Source organism: Ochotona princeps, chromosome 1 (assembly GCF_030435755.1).
Source record: "Ochotona princeps isolate mOchPri1 chromosome 1, mOchPri1.hap1, whole genome shotgun sequence".
Classification (NCBI taxonomy): Eukaryota; Metazoa; Chordata; class Mammalia; order Lagomorpha; family Ochotonidae; genus Ochotona; species Ochotona princeps.
This window is the reverse complement of record NC_080832.1, coordinates 7,998,845-8,023,911: the sequence shown is the minus strand read 5'-3', so window position 1 is coordinate 8,023,911 and position 25,067 is coordinate 7,998,845. Positions and strand designations below refer to the sequence as shown.

The following is a 25,067-nucleotide window of genomic DNA, read 5'->3' as shown; positions in this document are numbered from 1 at the left end:
GAAAGGCAGATTTACAGAGAGGCGAGAGAAGATCTTCCATCTACTGGTTCACTCCCCAAGTGGCCACAATGGTCAGAGCTAAGACGATCTGAAACCAGAAGCCAGGAGCCTCCCCCTAGACTTCCATGCAGGTGCAGGGTCCTGAGGCTGTGAGCTGTCCTCGACTGCTTCCCCAGGCTGAGAACTGGATGGGAGATGAAGCAAAGGGACACAACCCAGCACCCACAAAGGATCCCAGTGTGTGCAAGGTGAAGATTTAGTCACTGAGCCATCACGCTGGGCCCTGTCACTCTTTCAGGTAAAATGAAACTTGAAAAAAATTGTGAATAGAACAGGTAAGATGAACTTTTCCAAAAACACGGGCTCCTTGCCTTGCTACCCTTCTCTCAGGGCTCACACTTAGTGCTGTTGCCCAGGGTCTCAAAACAATTTGATAGGTGTTATTCAGTCTCTTAGCTGTGACTGCAAGAGGGCAAGTTGAATACCAGTTACTTTGTGGGTGACTCTTACTATTTGGTTTCAATTACTTTAATTAATTTAATCATTGCATTTTTAAAAAGATACATGTATTTTTATTGGAAAGTCAGATATACAGAGAGGCGGAGAGACAGAAAGATTTTCCATCTGCTGGTTCTCTCCTCAAGTGGCTGCAACAACTGGAGCTGAGCAGTTCTGAAGTCAGGAGCCCAAAGTCTCCTCCAGGTCTCCCATGTGGGTGCAGGGTCCCAAGGATCTGGGCTGTCCTCTACTGCTTTCTCAGGCCATAAGCAGGGAGCTGGGTGGGAAGTGGAGCAGCTGGGACATGAACCAGCGCGTGCAAAACAAGCACTTTAACGGCAAGACAAGGCTACCATGGTTGGCTCAAATCATTGCATTTTAAGACCTCACTTATTCACTTACAGTACTGATTTCTCTGTTCCTTTTATTCGATCTGTACTGCAGTCTCTGTGGTTTTGCTCTCCAGAAGGTTTTCAGCTGCTTCCGGTAGTTCCAGGAAAATGATCTTGTGGTTCTAGGGCACACATTGCTTTCTTGGCATCTTTGGGTCTGCCTACTGTTCCTGGTTTACCCACGAGATCTGCAAACAGCAGTGCAGGCAGCGCAGTGGTTGAACCACTTCTGTGCCTCCCCCAGCACGGTGAGCCCTCCGAACACCTGTGTATTTGAGAAATACAGGTGTGGGGAGATTTCAGTGTTTAAAGCACAGAGGATGCAGAGATTTTTACGGGTTCTTTTGTGAAGACCATTTTCACTAACTTCAGTGAGATAATGTGTTTTGTTTTTGTTGTTTTTTTATCTAAATTGAATAGTTGAAGTACTCAGGAAAATAGCATGCAGTATAAAATTATTTGGAAGGGGTCAGTATTGTAGTGGGCAAAGCTGCCACCTGCCGTGATGGCATGCAGAATGAGCACTGCACTGCTTGCCATCCAGCTTCTTGTTCTGTGCCTAGGAAAGCAGCAGCAGGTGACCCAAGTGCTTGGGAAAGCTGGAAGAGGCTCTTGGCTTAGCCCTGGCCCTGCCCGACCTTTGTCAACTCTGGGCAGTCAGTCAACCGATTTCCCTTTCTTCCCTCTCTTTCTTTAACTCTTTCAATTAAATACGATCTTAAAACAAGCAAACTAAAAACACTTGTGCCTTTGTGGTTGTCACATCGTTCAATAGAGTAGATGCTGCCTCACGGGGTCGTACCCGTAAATGGCGCTTTGCCCTTCCCTCGCTGTGCCATAGCCCTGTCTTCCAGAAGAGCCAGTGTGAATGTCTACATTTGAAGTGAAAGCTGCAAATGTAAGCAATTATTAAATTTTATAAAATAAACATAACTTAGAAAGGAGTGTTTATGTAATAAAGGATTAACCAGTGCTTGTCAGTATTAATGGCCTCAGAGAAAAGGGACAGATAACGGAAGCAAGAGTTTATTTCATCAGATAGTTTAATCTCAGAGTTCTCAGCCTCATGGGGAAAGAAAATTTTTTGGAAAACTATCTTGAATTTGTATTAAAGAGCTGGCTGTAAACGTTTGAATGTTTAAAAAATGGTCCTTGGCCATTGATTATTACTTGGGACCTTTAAGTGCTGAAAGTAACGTTTTGTCATTCTGTACTCCTCGGGTCATAGTGTGCTTCGGGTGCCCTGTTAAAAGTAAACACTACACATCTGGAGCAAGTCCATTCATAGTTGCTAAAGAGAAATCCCCTTGGAGTGAATTGTCAGTCCTCTGTGTTAGCAGACACCTGCGTTAGCAGCATCGCATTGGGTTGGATTGATAAGCCTTTCTTCACATTTTCCATGATCGCTACACTTTCTGCCTTGTTTTCCCTTGCTGTTGGGAAAAGTCCTTCAACTTTCTGAAAAACTTGTTCTGAATAAAGAAGCTGATTTTGGTTTTATTTTGAAATTGACCTCCTTATGAAGTTTTCAACATTCTGATATTTTTCAGTTGGTGTTAGGGTTGGGGTTCACATTACTGGATCATGCCCAACCATGGGCACAGAGATACCCATGGCCTCCTTCCCTCTGAGCCTGGAATGTGTGTTCTCTTTACATTCAACTTTTATTTTGACTCTGCACTTCTGAAATCATCTGTGGGCCAACTGCAATGGTTCAGTGGCTAAATTTGCACTGTGCAGGCGCCGGGATCCCTTGGGGGAGCTGGTTTGTGTGCTAGCTGCTCTGCCTCCCATCCAGCCCCTCCCTGCTTGTGGCCTGGGAAGGCAATCCAGGACAGCCCAAAGCCTTGGGACCCTGCTCCCACATGGGAAACCCAGAGGAGCTCCTGGCTGCTGGCTTTGGATCAGCTCAGCAGCTTTGTGGCCATTTGGAGAGTGAACCAATGAATGGAGGACCTTTCTGTCTCTCCTTCTCTGTAAATCTGATCTGCTTTCCCAGTAAAAATAAACAAATCTACAAAAAAAAGAAAAGAAATCCTCCACTTCCCTAGTTTTATCATTTACCCAAAATGAAATCAGCATATGAAAGCATTACCATACCCCCATGTTTATTACAGCTCAATTCACGATAGCTAAGATACGGAATTAACCCAAAAGTCCATCAGCTAGTTACTGGTTAAAGAAAATGTTTATGTGCACTATGGAATACTGTTAAAAGCTATTAAAGAAGTCAGGTCCTGCCTTTTGCAACAAATTGAATGTAGCTGGAAAACATTATGCTTAGTGAAATAAGACAATCACCCGCAAAAGGGAAAATGTTGTGTTTTCCCTAATTTATGTTAACTAATACAGAATACCAAAAAATGCAATGTACGTGGGTGAAATTGTCATTTTTAGATCTGATTTTTGTTTCTAGCCCTTGTCTGTAGTGTTGAAGAATGGTAGTTTTTCTATTTACTACTTGCTAAATTTTTGTGTAGTAGAGACTTAAGCTTGTGATTATATGATAAGCTGCAAGTCGGTCGTCATAAAACTTGAAAGACAGAATGGAGGAGGAGGGCAGGTGGGAGCGTGGAGGGAAGTATTATGCTCTTAAATCTGTATATGTGCAATAAAGATGCCACCTTTTTTTTTTTTTTTTTTTGAGAATATGGCTAAAGAATCAAGATGGCAGCTAAGTAAACCAGTAAGTGGAAGAATTTTTCTCCAATTATGCTATACTCCTATCTTTCTTTAAAAAAATTAAAAATCCTTTACCTTTAAAATTGTTTTGGGGCAGGTGGTGCCACTCGGGGTACCTACATCCCATATTCTAGTGTTGGGTTCAAGTCCTGACTTCCCCGAGAGGCAGCAGGTTATGCCTGAGCGCTTGTGTCCTCACCACCCCACCCCACACGGAGACGCTTCAGGCTCCCGGTGTTGCTCAAGTTTGGTGAATGAGCTAGTGGATGGGCTGGCTCTTTGTCTTTCAGATAAAATCGGATACATTTGAAGAAAACATTGTTGTCTTGTTTTAAAGTTATGGATAAAATAGTTTTGATTTCTTCTTTCTCCTGCGTGGTGGCAGAGGTGGTTTGGGTTGTATCCTGTCTTCTGCTGTTTTCCCCCCACCCTGGCAAGTCCATTGCATTTCTTGAATGTGAATAATAAGTTGTGTTTGTGGAGTGTGAGAGAGATCACACTGAACCCAAGTGTAGGATGTTAGGAAGAGTCTTTATTTCCCAAGCTTGGTGACAGCAGCTCCTGTTACACTCCAGGAGCCACTGTGCTGAGTGGTTAAAGTCAGGGGTTTTTAAGCTCTCATCCTCCAATCAGATTGAGAGCCATACAGTACAAAGTTTCCATGTGCAAGAGACAGAAAGAGAACTACCAGAGCCCAAATTTTCCTGTAGTTAACCTAACCTACGATAGGAGGCAGGAGGAGGGACCAGATCTGCAGAACCTCCAGAGTCATTTCCTAACTGTCAGTTATTCTGCATGGTGTGGAAGGCAGAAAGCCTGCCCATAACAGTGTCACTTGCCAGGACCTGCCCCTACCCTTGGCTTTGGTGATCTGAGAGATTGCCCTCTGGGCCCTCCCAGCCAGCCCAGCCGTGTGCTGACTGGCTGGTCAGACTTGGTGGTCCCTGCTGCCTGCAGTGCCAGGGATGTGAGGGAGAGTCTGGCTGAGCCGGCTTGGAGTTGAGGCTGCTTGGGGAACTTCAGTGGATGAGAAGGAGGAAATAGCTGTGTCCTGTGGTTTTCAGCGTGTGCAGAATGTACGTGGAGTGTTTAAGGGAATCAAAGGTCAGCAGAGGCAGGCTTTACCGGCCTTTGTGCCAGTCTGTTCCCTGAGCTGGCTTGTATGACTTCATTTCTCCCTTGTGTCACAAGGCACATGCTGTTTATCTTATTCCTGAGGAATTCAAGACTGAGAGGTTAAGGAGTTGGGCCAGACTTTCTAGGCTGCTGAAATGGTGGCGTGTGTCCATGTGCCAGATCATAATCTCTGGGTCGCTAATGGGTATATCAGTTCTTGCCCCTGGGAGCGGGGCAGATGAACCTCATTGTCACAGTGCGGGTGGAGGTGGGCTAGAAAACAGGACCTAGTACTGTGAGAAACCTACCGCTCTCCCTGGGATCTGGGATTTGGGTACTGTTTGTTTTTAAGTCTCAAGTAGTTCTCCCCCCAACAATGAACATGTAGGTTTTATTTTTAACCTTTTTTATTTTAAAGGTTTATTTATTTATTTTGGAAGTTGGAGTTAGAGTGAGAGCTTCCATTCACTGGTTCACAACTCAGATGGGCCAGGCCAAAGCCTTTAATCTCATCTGAATCTCCCCCAAAGGTGGAAGAGGCCCAGTCACTTGGGCCATCTCCACTTTTTCCAGGGCATTAGCAAGGAGCTGAGTGAACGGAAGTACGGCAGCCAGGACTCGAACAGGCACCGATATAGGATTCCCACATCTCGAGAGGCGGCCTTACCCAGTATGCCATACGCGCCCCGCCAACATATCATTTTACCATCAATAACTATTTTAGTATGGGACTAGGAGAAAAGTTATTTTTGTAGCCACAGCTAAGCGTATTTTGCTGTGGTTTGTCCTGGATCTGGCATAGTGGAGAAGTAACTTGGGGCTGTACGTAAGTTGCAGAAGGTCTGTGTGCTGATAGGCTGAGGGAGTGAAGTGTGGGAGGGTGTCCCCAGGGCTCTGCCTGGCCACAGTTGTGCATGCAAAAGCCTCATGTCTAGGACATCAAAAAATTCTTTCATAACTAACACTTCAGCTATCTGGCAGAAACAACAGCTTTACTTATGAATTTCTTTGCATGGGGGCTTACTATTTTAGAAGTATATTTAGCTCTGTGTTTAGGTACTGTAAACCCAACTCACAACGGGAACAGTGGTTTACTTGTTACGCAGTCTTGAGTGCAGACGTCTTTGTCTCCTGATCACTTCTACATTTGATCTTAGCCAAAAGGCCCAGAAGCGATTCCCGATCACTTCTGAGGTGGGCTTTGGGAACTTTGCACTATTCTTAGAGCCAGGGCAGTGTTTTCTTCTGGATTTTGATTTTCTCACCGGGATTCTGAGAATCTTAGGGGGAGATGAAAGACGCTGATTTAGTGTTTTCTTTTGGTCAGGACGATAAGTTCATGTGAAAGCAAGCAAAAACACCAGGAAGAGCAGAGAGCACGGAGTGGCGGTTCCCTTGCACGGCCCCTGGCTGCCCATTCCTGCCCCGAGCCAGCGGAAGCGTTCCTTGTGTGTCCTCGCAGGCGCAGGTGCTGCTGGGCCCTGCCTCGTTTTACGCCACTGGCGGCCGTTGTTCCTTGCTTTGTTTTCCCGTTTAGTCAGTACCCTCTGGAGACTGGCACCGTGTGGATAAGTCTGCTTTACGGAGGAGTGGGTCCCTGCCCTTCAGGATGTTTGGTCCTTGCCACCGGGGAGCTGCAGGGAACAGCCTTATTTGCATGTGTGAGTCTGCAGGGCAGACGCCTGGCAGTGGAATTTCAGGTGAAGAGTAGCATGTCTGGATTCCATCACTCAGCACCTATAGCCTTGGGCCCTAAGGGTTCAGGTGAATTTTAGATTCTTTTATGAGTGAAGTTTTACATGTTTTTTAAAACAGATTTATTTATTTCTATTGGAAAGGCAGATATACAAAGAGGAGAAGAGACACAGAGGAAGATCTTTCGTTTGATGGTTCGCTCCTCAAGCGGCTACAATGGCTGGAGCTGAGCCAATCTGAAGCCAGGATCCAGGAGCTTCTTCTGGGTCTGCCATGGAGGCTCATGAACCCAAGATTTTGTGCTGTCCTTGACTGCTCCCCCAGTCCACAAGTAGGGAACTGGATGGGAAGCAGGGCCACCGGGATTAGAACCTGCAACCATATGGGATCCCGGCACATTCAAGGCGAGAACCCTAACTGCCACGCTATTACACCAGGCCCAAGGTTTTACATGTTTTTAAAGATTGTTTACTCATTTATTTGAAAGGCAGAGTCACAAACAAGGGGAATGGTGCAGGGAGGAAGACACACCCACCCACCCACCAGCACCATCTGCTGGGTGATTTCCCAAATGCCGTAACAGCTGGGGCTGGGTCTCCCACGTGGCAGGTAGGGGCTAAAGTGCTTGGACCATCACCTGGTACCTCACAGTTGCATAAGCAGTAGCTGGGACTGGACCCAGCACTCAGATAGGGATGTGGGCGTCCCACACAGCTCCTTAGCCCTCTGTGCCACGACACTGTTCCGTAGTTTTACAGTTCCAAGAGCCCTTTTATTGCAGGTTTGGAGGTCTCCTTTCAGACACGGCAGGTACAGCCACTTTCATTCTGCATTATGAATTGCAAACAGTTCTTCCCAGTTATTTTAAGAGCCTCATGTTGGCTTTGGCTGTGCAATGCGTGTGTGTTTTATTTTGGGTAAAGAAGACATTTCTGCCTCCTAAAGACTTTGGCTTGTTTATTCTTTCAAGTCCTCCTCCACTGCAAGAATATTAAAAAAAAAACACAAAACTGTCCAAAGATTTTCTCTGGTAGTTTTCACCATTTCCTTAAAGTTTTTTTTTTTTTTTAACCATGGAGACTGCCTGGCAAGTGGAGCTGTCTAGGGGTTTGCTTAAGCTGCTCATATGCCTGTGAAAACAGTGGAAGATGGATGCAAGTATTGGGGCCCCTGCTGCCACATGGAAAACTCAACAGGAGTTCTGGGCCTCGGCCTTTGGCCTGGCCCGACCGGGTTGTTAAGGCCATTTGGGGGATGAACCAGCAGATGGAAGACACCTGCCTCTCTCTCCCTTTGTCTCTCTCTTTATCTCTCTTTTCTTTTTGCAACTCTGCTTTCAAATAAACGAATCATAAAAACCCAGGCTTAGCAGTGTGATGAAAGATTATGTAGCCAGCACGTGCCTTAGCAGCCGCCAGTGCCTAGCTGCCCTGTTGCGTGGGACTCACCAGGGTCTCCTCCCCCTGTTATTTTTGAAGAAATGACAAATATTTTATCACTTCATTCATTTTAGTGTGTATCTCTGAGTATGGGGCGTCTTAAATCTAACCACAATATCGTATGCTCTAGTCCCACAGAAGCGAGCCCACGATTTCCTTACAGAGTCTGCTCCCAGATCCGGTTCTCTCGCATTCTGGTGGGTGCTGTGCCCAGCTGGCTGTGCCCACCCGTGCTCCAACACTCGGGAGTGGATACTGCCATCTAGCCCAACAGGGCAGCTCCCCAGCCCAGCTGTTACAGGGTGCTTCAGGTTCAGAATCCAAAAATCCTGCAGAAAAGATTCTGGAACTTGATTGCTTAAGGAGTTTACTTAAAAATAATGGTTTTTAGGTATCACAGTGATACAGTGATTGATTGTGCTTGGTCTTTCTTTGGAGATTTAAGTAAGTCTTAAGTTTATTTACCTTATACACAGTCTTGTCTAACAACTGAGAAAATGCTGTTTACACAGCACACATTAAAAATAAGCTGTGTTTGTATTTTCATGCAATAAGGTCGCAGATTCGAACCTCACAGTTGGCTTGCAGGGTATCGTTTCCCTGCTTTGAGGCGCGGTGGTAGAGGTGGACTTTGGCCACACTCCTGGGTCAGGCGGAGGCAGGTGCTTGTTTCTTCGGCATCCTTCCCTGCTTCCTCTTCAGCAGCCAGTTCCTGTTACCTGTGCCTTAACTGGGTGGGTTACGCTGCTGCTGCCAGTGCTTTGTTCTTTTTCAAGCCAGCGATTTCACTGTCCTTTTGTTAAGTGTCTTCAGGAAGATTCTCGTTTTCCTGAAGTGCTTCATAGAGAGCTTCCTCTGTTTTTCTGTCACTTCTTTCCGGCATTGACCACGTGTTTTGTTTTGTTTTTTCTATTTTAAAGGTAGAGTTTATGCAGAAAGAAATCGCCCATCTTCTGATTCACTCCACAGATGGCTGAAATAGCCCAAGCCTTACCAATCTGTAGCCAAATGCTTCTTCCCAGTTTCCCACGTGGGTACAGGTGCCCAAGGATTGGGGGCCATCTCTTGCTGCATCTTTTGCAGGGAGCTGGATAAGAACTGGAGCAGCTGGGACTGTACCGCTGGCCATATAGGATGCTGGCACCACAGGTGGAAGCTTAACACACTGTGCCATGGTGCTAGCCCCAAATGCGTTTTCCTTAACCATAAGATCAAATGCTGCTTGAGTGACTGTTAGGAATCTGTTTTTGCTTTGTTCTGGGACGGTAAAACTCCAGGGCTAGGAGTCTTAAATGTTAACTGGTCATCTCGGTATTTGATAAGTCTTTGGTCACAAGAGATGAGCTGGCTTTGAGAGCATTCTCACATTCTGTTGGAGTCCTTCTTGTTTCTGCTTCACACTTGGATTCATTGCAGAGCTGGTGAAGCACTCAGGACAGGTGCAAACGCACGGAGCTGCCGTGGCAGGGGGCACTAGTTCCCAGCTGGCCCGTGCAGGCCAGGTCCCCCCATAGTCACTGTAGGGGATGGCATGAGGCAGGGTGCCTTTCCAGCCACTGGTATTCTGCATCTTAATTTGTAGGTTCCCCTACTTTCCATGTCCCCCTTGCCACCCTTTTCTTTGAGCTTATTTCGTCAGAGAAAAATGTGAATTTTTTTTACTGCATCTTAATGGCATAGTTTAGTATTCTGGTGAACTGGTGCTGGGGTCTCTGGAGTCGGTGTGAGTCAGCCCCTCTTCCCCAGTGTGTTTCCTAACTGGCATCGGAGGGCAGGCTGTTCTGGGTTGGCTTTGGATACACTCTACTCAAAAGCATGAAATGTGGACTTAAAAATGAGTACTTCATGTTGCTGCTTTCAGGGAGAGAGGCAGAATACATTCTGGCTTTTTCTCACCCTCATTTACCCCTTTAAAAATGAGTTGGTTCCCTCTTCGCTGAGATGACTAATGAGCTTTGTGTTAGGCACTTGTAGATTGTAAACTAGCCTAACTGCTTCGACATTGCAGGCATAACCTGTATGATGCTGTCCCTTGTAGGGGCAGTGAAGGCACGGCCCTGTGGCTAACCTTAGTGTCTTGAATAACGCAGTCAGAAGATATTATTTTATTTTCATCGCAAAGGCAGATATACAAAGAGGAGGAGAAACAGAGTAAGATCTTGATTCATTCCCCAAATGGCCACAACGGCTGGAGCTGAGCCAGTTCTAAGCCAGGAGCCTGGAGTCTCTTCCGGTCTCCCATACAGGTGCAGGGTCCCAAGGCTTTGGGCCGTCCTCAACTGCTTTCCCAATCCAGAAGCAGGAAGCTGAATGGGAAATTGGACCACTGGGTTTAGAATTGGCGCCCATATGGGATCTTGGCACATTCAAGGCGAGGCCGCCGTTCGCCACTAGGTTTTATTTTGTTTCTCCACCCTGGTATCTGGAATAAACTGTTGTTTATGTAAATCTTTGACCCATCTTGTAATTCATCTTAATATTAAGGTAGAAATCTAATTTTATTTTTTTTAAACATTTATTTATTTTTATTACAAAGTTGGATATACAGAGAGGAAGATCTTCTGTCCAATGATTCACTCCCAAAGTGACCAAACAGCCAATCCGGAGCCAGGAGCCAGGAACTTCCTCCAGGTCTCCCACACGGGTGCAGGGTCCCAAATTTTTGGGCCATCCTTGACTGCTTTCCCAGGCCACAAGCAGGGAGCTGGATGGAAAATAGAGCTGCCAGGGGATCCCGGCACATTCAAGGCGAGGACTTTAGCCACTAGGCCACCATACCGGGCCCCTAACTTAATTTTTTTGTAAATAGTTACAAAGGCAGTAGCATTTGGGAGCAGCATTGTTGTGCAGCAGGTTAAGCTGACACCACCGTCGCCTGTGGGCACTGGTTCACTGCTTGACTGCTCCATTTCCTGCCCAGCTTCCTGTTCATGTGGGAGGGAAGCAGCGGAAGATGGCCCTGTGGGCTCCTGTTACCCACCCGGGAGATCAGGATGGAGTTCAAGGCCTCTGAGCTCCAGCCATTGCAACTGTCTGGAGAGTGAGTCAGCCTGTGGAACTTATCTCTCTGTAACTCTGCCTTTCAGATAAATACAACCATTTCCTAAATGTATTACTTGATTATCTTTGTCTTCAGAACTGGTTGTCAACTCTACTAGTCGTTCCATGCGCTGTTTTGTTTCGAAGCATGTGTTTCTCCAGATGAGCATAGGATCCATTTGTCCTGTTGAGTTGGGAGGGCTGGCTGGATGATGTTGCATCTTCCCAGCCTAAGCTCATGGGGCTTCTTTGTATGAGTGAGTTTTAATCATTTAAACCAACAGATACTTCTTGGCACTTGTGTGGGCTGACTGCAGGTGGTTCTGGTGCTCTGGAGAGCCCAGCTTAGCTAGATGGTCTCGGGTGACCTCACACCCACGTTGAGGTCTCACCTTGTGTAGCAAGGTGTTGCAGGGTGCGAGCGAGATCACACCAGACATGTCTAAGGCTTATTAAGGAGTCTTTATTAACCAAGCTTGGTGATAATAGAGCACAGTAGTAAATCACAAGTCCATACAGCAGTAGAGCACAGTAGCAAATCACAAGTCCATACAGCAATCCACCCAATCATAATCCAACCAATCACAATCCCAAAACAAATGGTCATCATCCTTATAGTCCATCCATTAAGCTGAAAACCTATGTCCCAGCTTCCCCAACAATATATGTTATCCTAAGAGACATGCAACAAATAACCTGGACACACTCACAAAGAACCTGGACACACTTCCAAAGCTGCATTCACCTTTCCCTGGCTTCTCTGCCCACATTCTCCTACTGCTAGGCCTCACCCCTCCTGGAACTCCAGATAGTACACAGACCAGAAACAACATCATTCTAACCATTGTCCCATCTAAGCAGCACACAGGGACCATGCTCAGGGGATTACCTGTCCTGGGTCAGCCAAGAGTCAAGGTGCCAGAGTAACAGAAGCACCTGACCAGAAAGAGAGCGAGCCCCTGCTTCACGGGCCTTTTTAAAGGGGCTTGTGAGGGGAGTGGTTACACACAACACAATGCCGTCCCCTCTCAGTTGATAGGTGAGTCACAGGTGGGCAGGAGTGAATACCTAAGTGTTGTGGGCTAAAGAGTTGATTAGCGCTCGTTAGGATGGGCAGAAACAGGAACTGGGCTTGTAGCTAAAAACCCTAGACTAATTGGACTTCCAATATCCTGGCTCATTTAGGATGTGGGGGAAGTGGTTGAGGATGGAATTAACATTCCATTGCTGTTAGGACCCACCTTCAGGACAGAGATTGGGGGACACAGCCACATTTCATTTGCCCACTGTCAATGGGTGCTGGCTATCACTGGCTGCACCCCATAACAAAGGCTGGTGCAGCAGCAGCAGAACAGATGCTGGTAACGAGAGGATGTGTCGGGCCTCGTGTGGTAGCCTGGTAGCTAAAGTTCTCACCTTGGACGGGCCAGGATCCCATATGGGCGCCAGTTCATGTCCCGGCCGTTCCATTTCCCATCCAGCTCCCTGCTTATGGCTTGGAAAAGCATTTGAGGACGGCCCAAAGCCTTTGGACCCTGCACCACCCGTGTGGGAGACTCAGCTCAGCGCTAGCTGAGTGCCAGCTCCAGCCACTTGCGGAGTGCCAGCGGATGGAAGATCTTTGTCTCTATATCTCCTCCTCTCTGTGTATCTGCCTTTCCAATAAAAATAATAAATACATCTTAGAAAAGATGTCCCAGGGTGCATGTTTTTTGTGCCATCATTTTTATCACATTGGCTTTTGCTCTGTTGACCTAAGCACTTCTTTCCCAGGTACATTAGCAGGGAACTAGATTGGAAGTGAAGCACCTGGGATACAATTGGCAGCCACGCGGGTTTCCAGCATTGTAGGTGTGGCTTAACATACACACCACAATACTGGCCCAAGTCCTGGTTCGTAATTGGAGGGAGTGGCAGCATCAGGCTGCACTTGAATGATCATACAAGCACAGATGTCTGGCAGAGATCGTAAAGTCAGGAGGTTTATTTTGTTTGTGATGCTATGGGGAACTGTTATTTGCATATACATTGCCAGTATGTTTAAATACTACAGTTACTAGTGGAGAGAAGTCTGGCAGAATCTACCAAATTAATTTTCTCTTTTGTATAAAGTGAGTGTTTTTTTATGTATTTATATTTTTCTGAAGAGCAAGATTCTTTCAGCTGGCTACACTACTCATGTCACTAAAGGTGCATTTATTGAGGTGAGAGTCACAGAGGGAGGGGTGTTAGAGAGTGACGTCCCATCTGCTGGCTCACTCCTCTCGTGGCCACAGCAGCTGAGGCTGGCCGGGCCTCCTTCCACGTCTCCCACAGAGTGGCAGGGCCCACGCCCTTGAGCCATCACTGCCATGCTCCAGGGTTGCGTGAGCAAAGGCAGCGCTCAGACCCACATACAGCCATCATCTCTGTCCACTCTGGTAAGGCGTGTGGGCAGCCCAGGTGGTAGCCTACCACACGCTGGTATGAAAACCAGCTTGTAATTAAGTTATTTTTCAAAGGTTTAATTTATTTGCAAGGCAGAGTTGAGGTGGGTGGGGAGAGAGACTGAGAGAGAAGGAATCCTCCACCCTCAGGGAATCTCTCTCCCCCTGCTCGCTCTCTCTAACTCTGCCTTGCAAATAAATAAATCGCTTTAAAATTTAAAGGCTGTATCAACTCACTGATATATTTTTTCATATACAAAATTTTCATGAATAAACTATCTTCAGCCATTCTCAGTGACTGCTACCAGTTGCTTAAAGAAATTTGTTCTGTTGGGAAAAGATTCCACACAACCACCATTAAACCCTTAACTCAATCATCTTCACTATATTCTTGAATCAATTATTAAAGAAAAATGCTCGTGACTGTTGGGGCAACAGCCCTGATTTCCTTCCTTGGGAACTCTGAGAGCAACATTTTTTTTTAAGATTTATTTATTTTTATTGGAAAGTCAGATATACAGAGAGGAGGAGAGACAGAGAGGAAGCTCTTCCATCCGATGTTTCACTCCCCAAGTGACCGCAAGGGCTGGAGCTGAGCCAATCTGGAGCCAGGAGCCTGGAGCTCCTCTGGGTCTCCCACGTGGGTGCAGGGTCCAAAGGCTTTGGACCATCCTCGACTGCTTTCCCAGGCCACAGGCAGGGAGCTGGATGGGAAGTAGGGCCTTTGGGATTAGAACCAGAGCCCATATAGGATCCAGGTGTGTGCAAGGTGAGGACTTTAACCACTATGCTATCATGCTGGGCCCTGAGGGCAACATTTGTTTTTTTTTGTTTTGTTTTTTTGTTTTTGTTTTTGTTTTTGTTTTTTAACAAGTCAAAACGTTTTAATCCAAAAGTTCCAAAAAGCAAAGATTGGAGCATGGATACCAAGAAGGAATCACTGTGACTCGGGAAAACGACACAATCAGACAATCTCCCACTGAGAACAACAGTTTCAATTCCATTGTCATTAGGACAACACATCTGCTAGTACCTGAGACAAAGCCTGGGACGTATCACATATGTGATTCAGCAGCCATGAGGCATGGGAAAAACCAGAAAATACTGCCATTGTGGGTAAAAGGAGGCTGCTACAGCAGCAAGATGGTCAGAAGTCAGCTGGAGCTCAGGTTATTCACCGCCTCAATACCAGCCTATACTTGCTTCCTTGGGAAGGGCTGGCCACATGTGGAAGGAGACACTTCAAAGGCAGGAGGGCCTCGTTGTGAGCTCTTTCTACTCAATTTTCCTATCACTTCACCATGTAAACTAGAAAATATGCTGGAAGCTATCGCAGCTAACTAAGTTGGACACGGCACCAATACTACACACAATTGAATGAATGACCACATCTTCCTGGTTCTTCCACTGAGCAAGCTCAGAATGCCTGTCTGCATTTAATAGGTGTGATCTTGTTTGAGAAAAGTGTGTAAACATAAGGCCATATTTTATTAGTCTCCATCCTCGAAAACTGGTGGAGCACTCCTCGGCTCTTGCATAGCTCAATGACTGGCTTCACAGTGTCCTTATACCATCTTAGCCGGGCAGCAACTGCTTCAGGCTGATCTTCCTCTTGTTGGATTAATGCTTCTCCCGTGATGTCATCAATTCCATGCACATGAGGCGGGTTGAAGTCCATATGATACACTCTTCTGCTGGGAGGGTGAATCCAACGAGGGCTGAGCCGATCTTTCAGTGTCTCAAACGGAATGTTCGAAGTGGTCACTAGATCCAGGTCACAAATTTTGTCTAAAGCTTCAGCCTGTACTAGTGTCCTCGGAAAACTGTCCAGAAGCCAGTGCTGGCCACTTCTGCTGACCAGCTCCAAGAGCATCAGGTGTGTGATGACCTGATCTGGGACCAAAATACCTCTCTCTAGGTGTTTCTTGGCCATATCACCAACTTCCCTGTTGGCCTTGATGTTCTCCCGCAAGTGGCAGCTGGAAAGGTGCTGCAGGCCAAAGTTCTGGGCGATCATCTGGCACACGGTGCCTTTGCCCGAGCCGGGCGGCCCGAGGATGACTGCTTGCAGGAGTTTAGAAGTCATTGCCTCGATGAGGAGCAGACCCTGGCAGGAGATCCGCGAGCTTTGTTGCTCGACCCTGTCTGCTCGAGAGGGAACGCTCCGGCCGCCGAGAGCAACATTGCTAAACATGACACTTCAAGATGCTTGCACTCAAGAAACTCAGTGGACTTTGGTCCTGCTGTGTTAATAACATGACACAGGTGAAATTATATATAAAGCAACTTATCCAGTTCTCTAGTGATTCCTAACAGGAAATGATAAGGAATAATCTTGGCATCAGATTCAAAACTACCTGCTGCCCAAAAATGCCAGCCCCATAACTCAGAAAACTCTTGGTGGCAGCAGTTCATTGAATCTAAAGCTGAAAATTTACAGCTGGCTCACTGTTGGCAAAATTCCCAAGGAGCACGCCCTCACCCCTAACCTCTGGCACCAGACCCGAGAGCCCAAAGAGAGGGCTCCTCTGTACCTGTGTGGGTTGTGGTCCCAGAGTTCCTTGAGACAGGGAAGAGTGTCGGGCAGAAGAGCAGATTCTTGCACGCTAGGTCAGAAAGGGTAGGCGCTCACTCCTCTCTTCCCCGCAGAGATAGGTCGCAAGGAGGAGAGGTGTGTGTGGCTGCTCATGTTCCAGCAGCTGAGCCCATCACTTGAAGCTTTGAAACCACTGACGGTCGTTTGACTAGCAAGTAGATTAGTGGTGAATGGAACAGGTCGGGGAGATTGATGTGCTATTGATTGATGGGCTATTTGTAACACTTCAGGACTTGTTACAGAAGAAATTAATGGGGGTTCACAGCATGTGATGAAAATACGACCTCTGATATCACCTTCTAACCAGGAAACTTGTGGAAAATTGGCTCTTTAAGGTACCTGAGGAAGCATTTCTTTTAAAAATACAGCTACCGTAGGTTGGAAAAGTCAGTATAGAAAAACAGATCATTGCTTTAAAAGGCATGGAAGAAATGGACTGAGTGGCAGTTGGGGTTAGGGCAGCATCTTCAGCTGTCTGGAGGCTGTCAGTGATGCCCAGGAGGGAGCTGAAAGCCCATGTGGGGTCAGGCAGAGGTGCTGATGGGCGGCGCCCAGAGTTCCCAGTCCACCCGAGGGTCCTTTTCTTTACTGACAGTGCCTGTGTGGACGTCTGCTTGCTCCCCCCCGAGTTGTTCTGACTTCTGAAGCATCTCTGGTCTCTTTTAGAAAGTCTTGGTGCACCATTTTACATAAACCTACTTTGTAAACCTTTTTCCGTGTCTCAGTCTTTGTGCTGCTTTGAGACTGGTGGTTTATGACGACACAGAAATTCGCTCTCGGTCAAGTCTGGGGCCGGGAAGTCCCGTGGGCCGGATCTGCTCTGTCTGCCCCAGAGGGTGTCTCCCATGAAGGAGGCATGGTCCTCACAGAGCCCAGGGAGCAGAGAGCACCTGCTTGCCAGAGCCGGTTTCCATCAGCAGCCGTCCTCCGCTCCCTCCCCACCGGGGCCCACCTCCCTTCCCACCGGGGCCCACCTCCTCACTGTTGCTTTGGGGTCAGGTTTTCACCTGAGTCAGAAGGAACAAAAGCATTCAAGCAGCAGCACATGTATGCTCACTGACATTTACGTGTCATTAGGAATTTGCATTTCTGTCTCACTTGTTTCACCAGATTGTAAGCTTAGTAAGCAAGAGGCTTAGCTTTTTGTGTGTGGGAACTAATTGGAGAAAAAGATAATCTTAAGGAAAAGGAACTAGACAGCTTGCTGCTCTCCCCTTCTCCCCAAAGCGGCTTCTTGCTGAGGCACTGACCTAGGAAGTTTGCTTTAAACAGCCTGCTCCTCCAGGACAGGACCAGGCAGTCTGCTTTAAACAGCCTGCTCCTCCAGGGCAGGACCAGGCAGTCTGCTTTGCTGTGGCTTTCTTGTCCCGTGAGGGGCTGAGGCCGGGCAGGATGCCGACGGCTCTCTCCCCACCTCTCATGGGACGCGCCTGGATTACAGATGCAGAAGCACCCTTTGTGTCATCGTTTTATTAAGAAAACATTTCAAGGGCCCGGCGGCGTGGCCTAGCGGCTAAAGTCCTCGCGCCGGGATCCCATATGGGCGCTGGTTCTAATCCCAGCAGCTCCACTTCCCATCCAGCTCCCTGCTTGTGGCCTGGGAAAGCAGTCAAAGACGGCCCAATGCATTGGGACTCTGCACCCACGTGGGAGACCCAGAAGAGGTTCCTGGTTCCCGGCTTCAGATCGGTGCAGCACTGGCCGTTGGGCTCACTTGGAAAGTGAATCATCGGACGGAAGATCTTCCTCTCTGTCTCTCCTCCTCTCTGTATATCTGACTTTGTAATAAAAATAAATAAAATCTTAAAAAAAAAAATTTCAAGCATGAGGAAAATTAGAAATAGTTTCCATTGAATGTCTTAAATTCAATCTGTGTTTTGTGAAGAATGCTTCAAAGTACCTGTTTCACCCTCTATTTATTCATTAGGCTACTGCAGCATTTTTTATTTCAAGAGTTATTTTTTCAGTTTTACCTGTAGACGTAACTTCTTAATTCTTGTTAAACGAATTTGGGGCAGCACTAAGCACATGTGGAGGAGGGGCCGTGGCCAACAGGAGGGCCACACAGATGGCTGGCACACTGCGGGGTTGGTGTGACCAGCCCTGAAGGTTAACTAGAATGTTCCTTTTAGGAAACGGTCACTTTCAAAACTGAGCTTGGTTCCCAGCACAGCTGACCCTAATGTATAGGGTGGACTTCTGCAAGACAGTCCATGAAAAGCCATTACTGAGTATTTGGAACAGATTTAAATTACATTTTAATATGAGCATTTATGTACAGTACTTGTATACATGTTTACAGCAGTGGCCATAATGATTTCTCCTCACTGTAATGAGTCCTGAAGAAGTCCACCCTGATTAAGAAAGAGGCCTGTTTTGTCTTGGCTCCCATTTAATCTGCACAGTCCAAGACTGGGCAGGTCCCACAGGGTCACCTCTGCACAGTGGGAGAGCCAGTGTAGAGAAGGGTCACGTGGTACACCAGAAGCGGGCAGGGTCCCAACTGGCTGGCACGCACAGCACTGTGGAAGCTGTGCCGTGGTGAAACAGTGTACATGCATCTTGCTCCCCGAATCCTAAATTTCTGAGTTAAAATGGCTAAGATACAGCTTCCCAGAGTGTGCGAACGCCTCTGCTTTGTTAGCCCCTGAAGGAAAGGGCACCATTTCTCCTCGGTGAAGTGGGCGGGTTTGGAGGCAGCATTTGTGGCACTGTCCATTGGTGCACTGGTTCCCCCCGACAGGTAATGAAGTGGTTCGGCAGTGCCTCTTCCTGTCTTGCGGAACAGCCACAGCCCCTGCGTGGCCAAGCCAACGTGTCCGCCAAGTCGACTGTAAGCATGGTTTACATTTCTTACCGTTGGATTTACAATTGTCACTTCTTCCCTCCCCACTCAACAGGCTCGGGTTTTGTACGATTTTGCTGCTGAACCTGGAAATAACGAGCTGTCAGTGAGTGAAGGAGAGATCATCACGATTACAAACCCGGTAAGAGAGTGTGCTGTCCAGCCCTGGCTCACAGGCTGAGCTTTAAAATCACTTGGTTTGTTTGGTTTGAGTAAGTTGATCAATCAGACTTATAGATACCAACAGTAAAATCAAACTCCCCAAAGATTGCAAAATACATACAGAGCATACCCTGTCTTCTTATTTTACATCTTCTCCCCTGTTTCTAGTTCCTGTCAGACACCCTGTAGTTGTTCTGGGACTTGGTTTCTCCTGCTATGCTAACGCTGTGTGTCTAGAATACATGAGGGACACTGCTGACCTTCCTGTCTTAGCCGGGATCACTAGCATTGTTTCGCTAAGCTTTATCCTTAAGTCAGATTAGGTTACCAGTAAGCTGTATGTGCGAAGGCTAGATTGGCTTAGCTCCCCATGGAGTTATTATTGCTGAATGAAGAGCTAGCAGGTCAGAAATGACTCTGTGTAAGTCTGGCTTTTCTTCATCTTTGCAAACCACAATTGTGTGCATATGCTTGTATGTGTACCTATCTTCGGAGTGCACATGTGTCCACACACACTCGTGTTGCAGCATGTATCTGCTATCTGAGCATCCGTGTGCTCTGCTTCCTTCCTTGGTAGGTGTGGCTGTTCACTCCCATAAAATAAAATCTCTGTAAGCCACTGAATTTTTAATGATCTTTGTTGACAGAAAGCTCAATTATGTTTGTTCAAGATCCTGTTCCAGTTTTTGCTGTTGCCTCTAGGTGATAGCTGTCTCAAAATAATTTCATGTTCTTTTTAATATGTAACTTTAGTGTAAGGTCTTTGAAGTACTAGGCTCCAGAAGTTCATGAAAAACTGAAAGATGGGCTTATTTGAGTACAATAATTTTGGAAATCCATGCACACAAGAGTCTTGGAAGAGTTGATGGCCTGTGCGCAGGCTCCTTGCCAGGCTCCGCGCCGGGCTCCGTGCTGGGCTTCTCCACAGGCCTGGAGCCTCCTCTGTCCTCTACCCCGTTACTGTCACTCCTGTGCATATGATGCACTGGGCTGGGTGCCTTGAGATACAGAAATAGAAAGCTTTGCCCTTGTCCGGTGTTCTCGGTTTTCAGCAAGGTCTGCACGCCTGTTTTCCTGACGGTGGCTTGCAGCACGGGGGCCTGACGCCGTGGAGCCCCGCTTGCTCTCTAGTAGTCTTTTGCGGTCTCTTGTTCTTTCTGCTTGCAGAATGCTTGTGCCCACGTCTTTCTGTCTGTCTGCTTGTAAGCTCATTTTCGCTCTGCTGTGTGCTCAGCTTTCTCCCCTGCCACCTGTATGCTGATGTGTAGCTGCAGCTGGGCGGGCTTGCTCAGCCCGAAGGTTGGATTGCACTGTGTCCGATGCACATTTGCTCACTTTTCCACCAGTGCTTGCTCTTGCTGTGTCCAAGAGGGAGTTCCTCGCCCCCGCACTCCAGTCCTGGCCGTGAAGTCTGTTTGCAGCCAGATGCTGCACCCGGCCCCTCAGTCGTGTCTGCTAAGACCTCTACCTGAAATCACTTAGAGCCATCACTTTACTCTCCAGTCTCTCTCACGTCTAGCTGCTCCTCTGAACCTGTCAGCAGCCCGAGTTCAGCTTTCCCCTTCCCACGGGCTGACCTGGCTCCTGAAGTGCACTCTGGCCATCCCTGTCCTTGTTCCAGGTCTGTGGGCTGCTGCCATCAGAGTGCAGTCCTCTGTCGCACCTGCACACAGGCACACGTTCCTTCTCCCTCTCTCGTGTGTGTGCATGCACTACACACCCTCCTTCTCATGACTCTGCTTTCCTGCTCAGGGTGGCCCTGCCCCCCGACCTCCCTACCCCCCTGCCCCCCTGCCATGCCTTTTCCAGTTCTTCCAGCCCCAACCTCTGCAGGAATGCTGTAACAGATATTCTCTACAGAGAGCAGAGCCCTGGGTTCTGGGCGGGCCTGTGGCTGGGACCACGGCATGCTGTTGTCATTGTGTTTGTACCTACCTCCCACTTGGGTTGCCTTGGGGCGGAAAAACAAAATACATCTTAATTCTTTTTTTTTTCCAACCCAAAGTGCACTGCACACTATATATATAGTGTTTAGTATAAATTAGGCACATGTATTTGTTTTTTAAATCATTTTGTCAGGTTTCAGGTACATACCGCAGGGGAGGGGTTGTTTTACAAGCCAGGGTCGCAAGACTCAGGGAGAAGAGCAGTTTGCCTGGTGCTTGTCCCGCTGCACAGTCCTAGAGCGAGGAGTCGCAGCCACATGTGACACTTTGCCCTCATAAGCAGAGAGCATGACGTGTAAGCAAGGCACCCCGGAGTACAGGTTCTGCCTGTGCCCACGGGAAACAGGCCAATGAAGTTGAGCATCAGGTGCAACCATGGGCCAGGCTACAGATGGCACATGGTTGGGAGGTTTTCCTTAGGTTTCTTGGGTGATGTTGTTGTGAGCACATGACACGTGCATTGCTCCCGAGTGTAAGTTGCGGTGACCGGAGCCTAGGACATGACTTTGGGCAGTGACAGCAGATGAGATCAAAGAGGCCTGGGCGTCGGCCCAGAGGACTTGGTGCTTGAAAGAATCCCTGGGCTGTGTGGCCTTTGCACCCTCGAGCACTGTGAATGTGCGGCAGTGAGTCCTGTTCTTCTTTGGAAGAATTACTGAGGTCAGGTTTAGCTTTGCAGGGAGAGAGAGAGAGAGAGAGAAGAGGGGAGAGAAAGCACTCTTCATGTGCTGGTTCACCTCCCAGCTTCCTGATTGACCAAGGCTGGGCCAGGCCGAAGCCAGAAGCTGGGACCTGGGAACCCGGCGCGTCGCCCACTGGAGTGAGGAGCTCAGTTACTCACGCTGCCACTGCTGCTGCCTCTGTCTGCATTAGCAAGAAGCCGGAGTCAGGAGCCTGGTACTAACAGCAGCTGTTCTGATGTGTGCTGCCAGTGTCTTGGCCCTGGGACCAGATAGTCTCCTCCCCCCGAGTTAAATAATTGCTGATTAGAGCTATGTTTACAGACGTGGCTTTTCTGAGGGGAAAGAATGGGACTTTGATGGGATAATATGTGGGAAAATGGGAATCTTGAGATATAGAGTTCTACTTCATTTACTTTATTAATACTATTTATCCAAAAGAAATTAGGAACCAAAGATTGGTTTGCTTTCCCATCATAATAGACAATTCCAGTTCTGAGTAGTTTTAAGCCAGTAAGAATTAGTCCTGCTCAGGCATTCACAGGAGCTCCAAGGGTCAGCCTCCCCTGGTGCGCATGGGCCAAGATGTCCCCACTCTTGTGCCTGGTGGTTAAAAATGGGGGCCTTGTCCCTGGCATGACCTGGGGTTCCAAGAGTCAGCTGCCCTGTGCAAAGCCCTGAGTTGGGCCCTTAACACCACAGCTTCCTTGCCCCTGGGGCACAGCGGGCAGAGCCCTGCAGGTGAGGCCCGGCAGAACACCCCTCCGTGTGCAGCACACTGGCAAGTAGGAAAGAACTGCAAGACGGCAATTCCCAAAGCAACGTTTTTGCAGTTTGGGCTTTCATCCTTGTCTCTCCTTTTCTTTGCAATTTCTCAGGATGTTGGTGGCGGATGGTTGGAAGGAAGGAACAGCAAAGGAGAACGAGGGCTCGTTCCCACAGACTACGTTGAGGTAAGAGCTGGCATCATCTATTGAAGCCAACCTAGGCAAGCATCTTCGTATAAGCATCAACTCAGAAGGTCAGAAGATAGCATGTTTTTTTAAAAAAAGATTTCTCTTGAGAAAGTAATATATACTTATTACTTAAATATGGAAAATATGTTGATATAGAACTAGAACAATGTATTGCTGTATAATGAAGCTCCAAAGAGTGCATAAATGTATTTAGAGAAGTTCTTTCTGAGGATAGGAGCTTCTAATTATTCTGAGTAAATGTCGCTGTTTTCCTTTTGTCATTGTTACGTTAAGCTCCTGCCTACAACATTGTTTTAGAATCAGTTTACAAAGTTCAAGTTTTTTGTTGTTTGTCTTTTTAAGATTTGTTTTTTATTGGAAAGGCAGATTAACAGAGAGGAGAGACAGAGAAAGATCTTCTATCTGCTGGTTCACTCCTCAGGTGGCAAGCAACGACCAGAGCTGAGCTCATCAGAACCAGGAGCCAGGAGCTTCTTCCACATTTCTCCCACGTGGGTGCAAGGTCCCAAGGTTTTGGGCCATCGTTTACATCCTGGGAGTAAACTGCTGTGGGGATCCCCTGGTTTCAGGTGCCCAGGAAGGTGTGACAGTCCCCACAGCAGCACTTTGTGCCCAGCGCACACCTGCAAGGGGACAAGGGCCTCTTCTGAATCAACTGGCGCCCCCTGCTGACTGTGGCCTACTCAGACTGAGTACTGGGTGCTTGATGAATTAGCCTCATATTTGGTGATTGAATTCATGTTGCCTGATACTCATTGAGAAAAATCAGTAGAAAAAAAAAGCTTTGGTTCTGGAAGGATGTTTGCCGGGACCTGCAGGCAGAACAGGAAGGAGACTGGCTGACACTGTGTGGTTCTCAGTTAAGGGGGGTAGGCAGTCCTGAACCTTCTGGAGAAAAGCATGAAGTCAGTAGAACCACCAGCCTTTCACAGCCAAGTCCCTGAACCCGTTATCTCACGACTGCACCTCAGCTTAGCTCTGGGCACCGTGTTCCAGGATGCTTTAGGATGGAGCACCATTGGGCCTGGTCCGTGGCCTAGTGGCTGAAGTCCTCACCTTGCACACCTGGGATCCCATATGGGCGCCAGTTCTAATCCCAGCGGCCCCACTTCCCATCCAGCTCCCTGCTTATGGCCTGGGAGAGCAGTTGAGCATGGCCCAAAAGCCTTGGGACCCAGAGGAGCTCCTGGCTCCGGATTGGCTCAACTCCAGCCCTTGTGGTCACTTGGGGAGTGAATCATCGGACGGAGGATCTTCCTCTCTGTCTCTCCTCCTCTCTGTATATCTGGCTGTAATAAAAATGAATAAATCTTAAAAAAAAAAAAAAAAGACAAGCAAAACTAAGGATGCAGTAACTATTCCTTTTCATAGTAAGCAGAATCCCAGAAAATGGAATTAATGCCAACACCTGCTTAGATCTTCAGGCTTTTCACAATGGTGCTAAATATTTTTTTTCTTCAGATTTGTTTCTATTGCAAAGTCAGATATACAGAGAGGAGGAGAGACAGAGAGGAAGATCCTCCGTCCGATGATTCACTCCCCAAGTGAGCCACAACGGGCCGGTGCACGCCGATCCGAAGCCGGGAACCTGGAACCTCTTCCAGGTCTCCCACGTGGGTGCAGGGTCCCAATGCTTTGGGCTGTCCTCAACTGCCTCCCCAGGCCCAGTGGAGCTGCCGGGATCAGAACCGGCGCCCATATGGGATCCCGGCGCGTTCAAGGCGAGGACTTTAGCCGCTAGGCCACCGTGCCAGGCCCAGTTTTGCTTGTCTTTTAAGAAAGGAATTCCTCCTGTCTGGAAGAGGCAGGTGCATCAGAAGGTCAGTAAGGACACTACACTCAGTGGCAGTCAGTCACCTGGGGGTGGCAGCCCATGGTGGCAGAACACCACCTGCACGTGGAGGAAACGCCAAGGCTGACCGTAGTCTGAACCATGATCTGGGCCCAGCCCATTTAAAGAAGAGAAATGCTCCAGTGGCTGCGCTCAGGCCTCATGGAATCAAGCTAGAGATCGGTGGCAGGAAGACAAATAGCTGAATGTTAAACAGCATCCTTCTTGTAGTACATAGGAGAGGAAACCCCTCATAAGTGGGATCCAGAAGTAGTTGGAGCTAAATGGAAGTGAACTCCAACTTGTCAAGATATCTGAAATGCAGCCCGAGCCCTTCTCCATGACATCTGACAGTCCTGCCCGTCCCCTGAGACTCGTGGTTGAAATGACCCTGACCAGTGAAAATGGCTGTTTTGTTGCATTCAGATACTGCCCAGTGAGGGAAAGGATCAGTTTTCTTGTGGAAATTCCGTGGCCGACCAAGCCTTTCTTGATTCCCTCTCGGCAAGTACGGCTCCAGCCAACCTGTCAGCTCCCAGCAGCAGTAACCAGGTATGTCTGGGAGCACGCTGTGGGTGTGATGTGCGGTGTTGTGCGGTGCAGTGCAGTGTGGTGTGCGGTGCGACTGGCAGCCCTGAGAGCGAAGCCCGTGGGCCAAGGCACCTGGTGCATCCTGTTACCCTTCCCTAAAAGCATACACAGAGTAACCTTTGGGTTTCCATGTGGCATTTCTATTTCTGTTT

The 25,067-nt window shown here is 47.9% G+C and overlaps 2 protein-coding genes across 2 annotated transcripts in view; one reads left to right on the top strand and one right to left on the bottom strand.

Annotated features, from left to right (window-relative positions):
• The window catches only part of SNX9 (sorting nexin 9), a 98,353-nt gene that overhangs the window by 21,464 nt on the left and 51,822 nt on the right, over positions 1-25,067 (top strand). The window contains exons 2-4 of the mRNA XM_058661649.1: positions 18,784-18,870; positions 22,395-22,469; positions 24,751-24,876. Coding sequence (XP_058517632.1) covers positions 18,784-18,870; positions 22,395-22,469; positions 24,751-24,876 — 288 coding nt within the window. The remainder of the gene's footprint in view (positions 1-18,783; positions 18,871-22,394; positions 22,470-24,750; positions 24,877-25,067) is intronic.
• On the bottom strand, positions 14,274-15,452 carry LOC101528824 (adenylate kinase 4, mitochondrial-like). Its single transcript, XM_036494177.2, has one exon. The coding sequence runs from the start codon at positions 15,371-15,373 to the stop codon at positions 14,705-14,707; it is 669 nt and encodes a 222-aa protein (XP_036350070.2). The 5' UTR covers positions 15,374-15,452; the 3' UTR covers positions 14,274-14,704.